This window comes from Microtus oregoni, unplaced genomic scaffold, assembly GCF_018167655.1.
Source record: "Microtus oregoni isolate MIOR12 unplaced genomic scaffold, Mior012 000050F_000, whole genome shotgun sequence".
NCBI classification, from domain to species: domain Eukaryota; kingdom Metazoa; phylum Chordata; class Mammalia; order Rodentia; family Cricetidae; genus Microtus; species Microtus oregoni.
Genome location: NW_024543224.1, coordinates 438,887 through 447,884, shown reverse-complemented (window position 1 = coordinate 447,884; position 8,998 = coordinate 438,887). Strand labels below are relative to the sequence as shown.

Below are 8,998 nucleotides of genomic sequence, written 5' to 3'. Positions count from 1 at the left end.
AGAATCCTTAGATATCTGGACTCTAAGCAAATTTTGGGCAGAAGCAGAGAGAAATGTGTGTTGCTACTCATCACCATCTAGTGTGACCCAGACAACTGGGTATAGCTTTTAGGGGTAGACTAAAGTACAATTAGGCAGATTTTTAAGATTAAACACAAACTATTTAAATTTAAAGGATTTAAAAGCAACATAAGAGGTTTCAGGTATTTAGGTATTGGTTTAAGGTTTATAAATGTTTCAAGAAGCCTAACCTTATATATGGCACCATTTGCAGCAATATCACTAACAATATTAATAATCATCATAACATATTTATATATACAAAAATAGAGCAAAGCAATTCTACAAGAGGAGATGTAAGTGAAGGTATGGGTCTGTGTGCAACCCAATGTCAATACACTTCAGGAAGTTTCATAGCCAATAAATACTCTGTGGCATATATTTCTGCAGTATATATCCAATAAAGGGACTTGGAATTTCCTTTCTTCCTCCTGTGCATGACTATACACTTCTCACTTCACCCTGCAGCACACATCCATGCACACTTTAAAAGAGATGATATGTAGAGTCTGGAAGTCTTAAACTAAGTTGGAGCACCTTGACTTCAAGCAAGTGCCCCCAATATCTGATTTCCTTGATAAATTTTGAGTTTATTTACAGAGGGAAACTATAAAATTCTCATGTCTCTTAGTAGCAGTCTTTTGCACCCCTGCCATCACCATTGCAGCCTTTTCCTTATTGACAGGGGTTCGCAGCACAGGCTCTTTGCGTACATTTTAAGAGGGGAGTCATTTTTGTGCATTACATATCTTTCATCTCAGTTGTTCACTGTTGCTGAAATCTAGGTTCTTAGGCAGCTACTATTGCAGACAAAGCCAGGAAGGAGCACAGTGTGTGCAGCAAAGAGTAGATGCAATGGCGAAGATAAAGCTTGGGTAGGGCTTCTTTATGTTTTTCCCCACATTTGAGCTTCTACAAAGTACAGAGTCAAAGGTGATGTCCACTGGGGGCAGCCTCAAACCCAGTAGCTAATAAACTACCCACCGTACACTGCGGAAAGACCACCACACTAATTTCTCATGATTTTCAAAAAGTAATTGAAAGGGAATCACTTTCTGGAATTGGTAACAGAGTCAGAAGAAAAAGTTCAATAACCCAGTGTAATGAAAGGGAGGAACAATGAAGGAGTCAGAAGGCCCATGTTTCTGTCAAATTCTGCTATCAACTCAAGTGTGTGGCCTTGGAAAATTCCCTTTCTATTTTCAGACCTTAGTTTCCCCATCTGTAAAATTACAACATTGAACTATATTTTTATTTAAGATTCTTTCCAGCTCTAAAATTTTATGACTTTTTATGTCCTTTATTAAGGCCTGAGCCATGCAGTCTCAGGGTGGTTAGCTTCTACGAGAGAACATACCTCTGTAATATCCTTTGCTTTGTTCATTTAGCTATAAAGCAGTCTGCCTTTGGCACTTGGGTCAGACATACAAAGTTATGAGCATCCTGATTTACTATCCTACTCAGCATGCTAGTAGAATCTGTCAGTACTATAAGTTGATTAGCAGGAAAAGGAGACAAACACTCCAATTAATTGAGTTTGGAAATATAGAGGAGCCTCATATGCCCACAAACAGGTGAATGTGGTTGTGAGTGCATACACACATTGAGATACCGTCTATTGCTAGCAATCAACTCATTACAACAATCCATTTCCCTTAATACAATTTAGTAAATAGTATAGCATAGCAAAGTTTGTCATCTAAGGAAACACCTATGGAAAAATAACACTTTTGAGTGTGTCAGAGAAAGAAAGGCAGTAAAAGAGAAACAAAAATATCAAACGAAATAAAAATATGGACAAAGACTAATCTTAGAAAGCAGAATAATAGGTAGGAAATGAAAAACAAATGTGACAAAGTAAAAGGAGGAGAACAGAACAGGAAAATGAAAGAAGAGTCAGGGAGATTGAACGTAAGAAAAGATGTAAGAGGGAGAAAGTAAGAAAAAGAGGAAGGGAGGGAGGGAGGGAGGGAGGGAGGGAGGGAGGGAGGGAGGGAGGGAGGGAGGGAGGGAGGGAGGGAGGGAGGGAGGGAGGATCAGATTCCCTGGAAGGTTGAACACTGTTCCACATGCACCTGTGATGACCATCTTAGAAGAAAGTCTTCAAAGGCACTGTGGAAAGCAGAATGACAATCAGAGTCTGCTTCGAGAGGCAATACCTTGGGGAGCCCCTAAACCTTCACAATGCTGGCTCTGTCAGTCCTCAGTGTCCAAACCTCATGCCCATATATCACCTGAATTTGCCATGACAGCCATAAAAGCTGAGCAGGCCGGGTGTAAAAGATTGAAGAAGAGTAAGATAGATTCTGTGAAAGAGCAAGGCATCCTGCACTGGGATATACTTTGCATTCTCCTGATACTGCAGGAACAAAAGAGGCGAGGCCCTAACTTTGGCTAGTTTATTATCTCACACCCTCCCCAAAACATGAGGCTTATGCTTTACTGAAGAGGGCCAGAAGGAGAACACTCTGGATCCATCTTGTAGGAAGGTCATACAGACTTCTCCTGGGCCTTAGGGAAAGGTGCGCTACCAGAAGAGATTTTTCTGCACACAGTGTTGGTGTGCCTCTTACAGCGGCAGCCGGGTCGCCGGAGGCTATCATAGCCTTGCTGGCACAGATGGAGGCATCCACGGGTAGGCAGGTAGCAGCACAGGCAAGGTAAGAAGAGGGAGATTAGACTCATGGCTGCCCAGCGAATGAAGCAAGAGCTAGGCCCACAGGAGCAGGGCTCATCAGAGCAGTTGTCTTCATCATCAGTGGAGCAGTGGTAGAAGAGGCCCTTGACACAGCAGAGGCAAGTGCCACAATCAAGGAGGCTCTCAGCAGAGCAAAGGCAACGCTGGTTGCACATCCAGCAGGAGGGAAGAGGGCGAACCGCTGTGCATGGGACACACTTGCAGCGCCCGCACTCCTCGCAGATAAAGAGGTGATCATTGGGATGCCCTACAGATAGCTCAGCTTCTCCCTTCAGAGCACCATCGACCTTTGGGTGGGCCCTTGCTCCAGGCTGGGTTCTGATGATGGACTGGCCTGACGGAGAGGGCGTAACGCTGGCCAAGAGCCTTTGATCAGAGGCAGTGGTGCTTTGGGACATTGAGCTGGCAATGCTAGATTGGCTCAGATGCTGAGGCAGGGGCTGCAGCTGATGGCACTGGCTGATACTGCGTGGGAGAGCAGTAGGCATGGTAGCCAGGGACCAATCAGACTTGTGGGTTTGCACAATAAGGGAAGGGCTGGAAAGAGCCTGTTTACAGGGTGCTGGAGGCCGTTCCACATAATCATTGCTAGCATGAGTAGAGCGCAGCTGTTCAATAGGCAGAATTTGTTGGAGCTCATCTATAGCTGTGGCATCCATTTTGCCTAGATTTTTGAGCTCTAAGTGATTTGGGGTCGGGGTGGCACTTATGGTGATTTAAAAAAAGCCCTTGTCGTTATATGGACCTCAACACACATCAAAAAAATGTCCTAGAAGAAAAGAAATAGAAACAATATATGAGAACATACATGTCACAAATTCAGGAAAACTAAAAAAAGTTAGGACTTATAATCACTACTTCATCTTTCAAATGCTGTATTGTAGGTTTCATGTAACACCTTTATTTTGTAAGTGAACTCACTTAGTTTCAGACAAGTATGGTCTTTCTATTCAAAGGATAAATCAGTTTTGAAGCAAATGTTATAACAATTTGCATATAAATACAAAACGTTAATTCTTTTTGTATTCCATCAAGTGACTAAGTTCACAGAAGCAACTAATCTAAGGTCTGAACATCTGCATTCTGGTAAAAATGGAGCCAAATGTTAAAGTAAAGGTCATTTCCTAATGCATATTGATTCAGTAGAGGAAACTTCACAGGTATACCAAAAGAACCTGCTCATATGTTTATATAGATATGTATATATCCAATCATTTTCCTGCTTTACCTTCCAGAGTAGCCAGAATGTAGGTATGCATCACCACACTCAGCTTCCAAAATCAAACATTTTTTAAATATTTTTTAACACTGGGCAATAGGACAACCATATAAAACTATAATACAAGCCCTGAATTATTTCAAATATCACTGTAACTATAAAATTGCATTTATCAAACAAATTCTGCATAGACTGCTTTCTCTATCTCTTACTTTACACCAGAAACAGGATTTTTAAAGAGAAAAAATATTCTTATACTGTACTTAAGCTTAGTTGAATATTAGAAAACATATTCTTACATCTTCATTGTGCCAAAAATGGTTGTGTAGTCATTCTCCTGAAGGCGTTGATATAGTGTAGAATCAATAAATGGTGACCTTGAAAAAATATTTCACAAGTAGTAGACTCCCGTACCTAGAGGACTGAATGTTTAGAAAAGAAATGAAAATATAAATAAAAAGGCAACATGGAACACCAGGACATAATGATCATTAGCATGAATACAGTACATATTTGAAATCTAGTGGATTTTAAGTATCCTTAGAATGAATCAATTACTTGTACTGGTTTGGATAGATTGAATAAATAGTAAATAAAAATGAACAAAGAACTGGAGAATAGTGTTTGTCTAGGTTTCCTCAGTAAAAATAAAGATACAGTTAATAAACAGTTCAGCAGCTAATAATGACTACATTTTGATGGTCTTTGATACTATATTCTCATATAAATATGATTAGCTAAACTTACACTGTTTAAAAATTAGATAAACATAATGTATGTCCAAAAACTCAAATATGAATGATACTTTTGTCAAATCATTTGATTTATTTAGGCCTCAGTTTCACTACCTATATAATTATAGAGGTGGGCTACATGATCTCCAAGAATATTGCCTAACATTAGTCTGTATTTTTATTTAAAAGAATTTAATCATTCTTTTCATCTGCACCATCTACATTTTCAAGTTTCTTGAGAATAAATTAGGCAAAGTGCCCTTGTTTATTTGGAAAATTCAAAAACAAAAATAGATTCACTTCCTTGCTCTTAAAGTCTTTGTAACCTTCAGTCCATACATAGCTTTATTAAATCTTTATACAGTCATAGTCTTGGCATTGGAAAGAAATATACAGTATTCATTTGGGCATCTGAATAAACAAGGATATACTGTTTAGTTAACTGTAGATTATATGTGAATATAGAAACTTTGGACTATGAAAGGTATTTGACAAAATTATAAGAAAAGTGTTTATGTCCAACTGATCAAATTAAAGGACTAGATGACAATTTTCTTGCCATTCTGGGGCGGCTGAATCAATCTAGCTAAAAAAAAAAAAAGATGAACTGAAATAATCAGAATATTACACACACACACACACACACACACACACACATTAAAGCAAAAGGTAATGAGGAGGGATGCTAAAAAACAAATAAGCAAGATACTACTTGTAGACTAGATGAGAAAATGTGTGTAGATTAGATGAGAAAGTACCATTGTATGCATGTTTATAATTTAGGAGTCCACCCATTAAAACACCACTTTTTGTGAGCAGTAACACTTAATAAACTGCCTGTGGTCAATTTGATATTTTGATATATGACAAAGAATATACATATCACATATTATTAAATAGCAGTCAGTGTGTTTATGAATCTTGGCTATATAGGGAAGGAATCTAGTGATTTTTGTCACGTAGTGCCTCTGCAGTAATGAATGATGCATTGTAAACCTACCTCCATCAGTCTTGCTGGCCAGGTGCTCATGGCTTTCTGAATAGTTTTTCTATAGCCATGAAATTTTCTATATACAACCTAAACAGAAATTCCTTTTCTTACTAGAAAGCTAAACCTATTCATGAAATGGTAATGTTTTTTTAATGAAAGAAAATGTATTTTTCTCTCTAAAACCTAAAATCTGCCATGTTGAGACAAAAGTTGAAAACTTTTCTGTCTAAAGCTATTTGCTGTCACCTTAAGACATTAATGATGTCTATAATAAATCTTTTTTGATAGAGTGTGATTCAAGGCTGATTTTTAAAGAGAGGAGAGAAAAAAGAAGGAAGGGCTGACTACTGTTTTCTCCCACACTCACAGGCTCAATGCTGTTTTGTACCTTACTGTGTAATGGCTGTGGGGTGTGTTTTTCCCCTGTACTCTGCTGTTATACACTTGTTCTCAGAATAACTGAAAGCAAATATAGGGGGAATTTCTGTGATGGCTTTATATGTTTTCTTAATTCTACTATACCAAAGTCTGTTCTCTAAAAATCCTTCTCTGTGCAAAAGCATTTGCATCTCTATCAAAGCACACCCCCCTTTACAAATACCAAGTTGTATATAGTTTACATTACTGACCTCTCTGTTACTGACTGGGCCTCCCTCCTACCGCATACATCTTGCTAGAGCTGCCAGATTCTCACCACATTTAACTCTTAACTTGTCACGTTGCTACCCCAATCCTATTCATTACTTTAATAGTTTCATTAAGACTCATAGCAGTTTATTTCAAGCCCCTGAGCCTTGCAGTTTTAAGACCTTGGCATTATTAAAGATATAGGAGTTTTAGTGATGAGTGATAGAGAGAAAAATTTTAACACTGAATAAATTCATATACTTCTAATGGTGAGGAAAATTCTAAGAAATGAGTTGTTCATTTAAGACACTGGGATCTTTATATAAGCCCCAAATTATTTTCTAAGACACAAGAAACTTAGGATATAGTCTTAATGCTAGCTTTATTTTGCTGTGTTACTATAGGTAAGTGACCTCTCTGTTTCTTCATCTGCAAAATGAAGAGGTATGTAAGAAAGATTTTTAAAGCCCATTTTGCCCTGGTCTAAATTCTTTCCTGGGTTTAGACTGCACATCTAAGTCTCAAATTCTTTCATGAAGAATTAGTCTCCTTTCTTTTCAATCGTTGGTTACTTACTATTCAATTCTGAACAAATATCTCTAAATACAAACCACTCATATCATTAGATTATCTTTCTCAGATAGAGACCTAAAAACAGAGCATAAAGAAATAAAATGTCTAGAATTTTACAATAAGATCTTAGTGTATGTTTGTTAGATTCAAATAGACAACAATATACTTAACTGTGGATGAACTGCTAGTCTGCCTTATTTGTATTTTTGCATGTAGCTGTCTTGCTTTAACACCTTACATCACATTACAGCAAGGTTTTAATATGGTGCAGAAAATCAACAATAATTTGCATTTCAAAATGCATTATCTGCTTAAGAGTTCAATTTGTTTTCTGTTCATGGAACTTGATTTGAAACATTCGTAGGTGAGTGATAGTTAGATGTGTTGAAGAAAGTGTACTGTAAATCGGTTCCCTAGGTCCTATCAAATGTCTTTTGACTAACTATGCTCACAGGTTCTTATTTTGGACAAAATTCCCATATGCCATATAAAGATATGTACACATGTACCCAGGCATGATTCCAGAAATTTCTAAATCATTGCTCTGACTCAATGTAAGTGGGGGGTTATGCCGTGTCAGCTTGCGCCATTTCTACCCAAGGCAAGGTGATGTGATGAAATCTGAACGATGCACAGCCCAGACTTGTGAGCCAATAGCAGACTAGCCCCATGCTGACAAGGATGCCCGCTGGGCAGCCAGACTGGCCTCAGCACGGGCTCTTCCTATGTCCTCACCTTGGGTGGTTAGGCTGCGCAGTAAGGGGCTTAGGTAAGCACCAAAATGCATTAAAGGTCAACAGACTAGGCATTAAATTGGCAAAAAAAAAAAGGATCATATTGAATTCCTATTTTGATTTTTAAATTTCCAGTATGAATAATTTTCTACGAGAGCTGATTCATTTAAATGTCATTTTAAGGGTTTTCATTTTATTTTACCCAGGCACTTTCGTGTGTGTGTGTGTGTGTGTGTGTGTGTGTGTGTGTGTGTGTGTGTGTGTGTGCACGCTTGCGCGTGCGCGCGCGCGCGCACACACACACACACACACACACACACACACACACACACACACACCGAACGCTGGAATGAATGGCAATCTGTGCATTGCATAGAAGGGATTCTGAAGTCTTTAGGAGCTAATCCCCGTGGCTTACCTTGAGAAAATGGTTTATCCATGCCGAGAAAAGCAGAAGAACTAACCCTCGATCTGGCTCAAAGGATCTCTTCTCCCGAGTCTTCACGTTTTTCCACCTCTCTTCGGAAAGTCTGAATGAAAACTCCTTTAGTGGAAGAGAAGATAAAAACAGAGATAGTTCTGTCTCGGTCCTTCCGACACAGCAGGAGAAGGAGAAAGGAAGAGAGGGAGAAGGGAAGAGAGGGAGAAGGGAAGAGAGCAGAGGGAGAGGGAGAGAGAGGGGAGAGAGAGGGGGGAGAGAGAGGGAGAGAGGGAGAGAGAGAGGGAGAGAGAGAGAGAGAGAGAGAGAGAGAGAGAGAGAGAGAGAGAGAGAGAGAGAGAGAGAGAGAGAGAACGGCAGCATTAAGGAGGGGGTTGAGAATCAGACCTGTAGTGGCAGACACTCTGTGGATTTTACATGCAGAGCTGAATCTTGATGCACGTATTCCCCAAAGAAAGCTCAGCAGGGTAAGTTCACCTCCTCCTCTTTCTCCTCCTCCTCTTCTTTCTCCTCCTCCTCCTCTTTCTCCTCCTCCTTCTCTTACTCCTCCCCCTTCTCCTCCTCCTCCAGTTTCTTTCCCCCTCCTCCTCCAATATTTTCCTTCCCCTTCTCTTCCCCTCCCCCTCCCCTTCTCTCCTTCCTTCTCCCTTACCTACTCCCCCACCTCCCTTTGCTCCCCCCCTCCCCCGCCTCCACATCCACCTCAGTCTCCTCCAATCTGTCAGAAGAACCGAAGCAGCAGAAACTGCAGTTGTAGACACAGGGTATCTCAACCAAGCAATAGATACCGCTAGTGTGTGATTATTTATACAGCTCTGGGTGTGTTGGTATATGATCTGCGGCAGTATGTGTGTAGGGTGAGGTTGCACTCTGTGTTCAGCTCAGCTAGCTGGTTGTTCTGTGAATGTAGAGGGTTTCTGGAG

General features: G+C 39.8%; 1 protein-coding gene and 1 long non-coding RNA gene across 4 annotated transcripts in view; one reads left to right on the top strand and one right to left on the bottom strand.

Moving 5' to 3' along the window:
• Nucleotides 1-2,080: 2,080 nt before the first annotated feature.
• Nucleotides 2,081-8,579, bottom strand: LOC121436623 (protein sprouty homolog 3-like). Its single transcript, XM_041636639.1, has 4 exons — nucleotides 8,463-8,579; nucleotides 8,055-8,180; nucleotides 4,277-4,399; nucleotides 2,081-3,527 (listed from the first exon to the last, which is right to left on the bottom strand). Exon 4 carries the CDS (start codon nucleotides 3,415-3,417, stop codon nucleotides 2,551-2,553), a length of 867 nt encoding a protein of 288 aa, XP_041492573.1. The 5' UTR covers nucleotides 3,418-3,527; nucleotides 4,277-4,399; nucleotides 8,055-8,180; nucleotides 8,463-8,579; the 3' UTR covers nucleotides 2,081-2,550.
• LOC121436625 overlaps nucleotides 8,405-8,998 on the top strand; it is a 38,742-nt gene continuing 38,148 nt past the window's right edge. For all 3 annotated transcript variants that reach the window (XR_005972721.1, XR_005972719.1, XR_005972720.1), the window contains exon 1: nucleotides 8,405-8,542. This is a non-coding gene — a long non-coding RNA (uncharacterized LOC121436625). The remainder of the gene's footprint in view (nucleotides 8,543-8,998) is intronic.

Excerpts from the sequence above, each read along its gene's own strand:
- LOC121436623 (XM_041636639.1), bottom strand. The coding sequence starts at position 3,417 with ATGGATGCCACAGCTATAGATGAGCTCCAACAAATTCTGCCTATTGAA.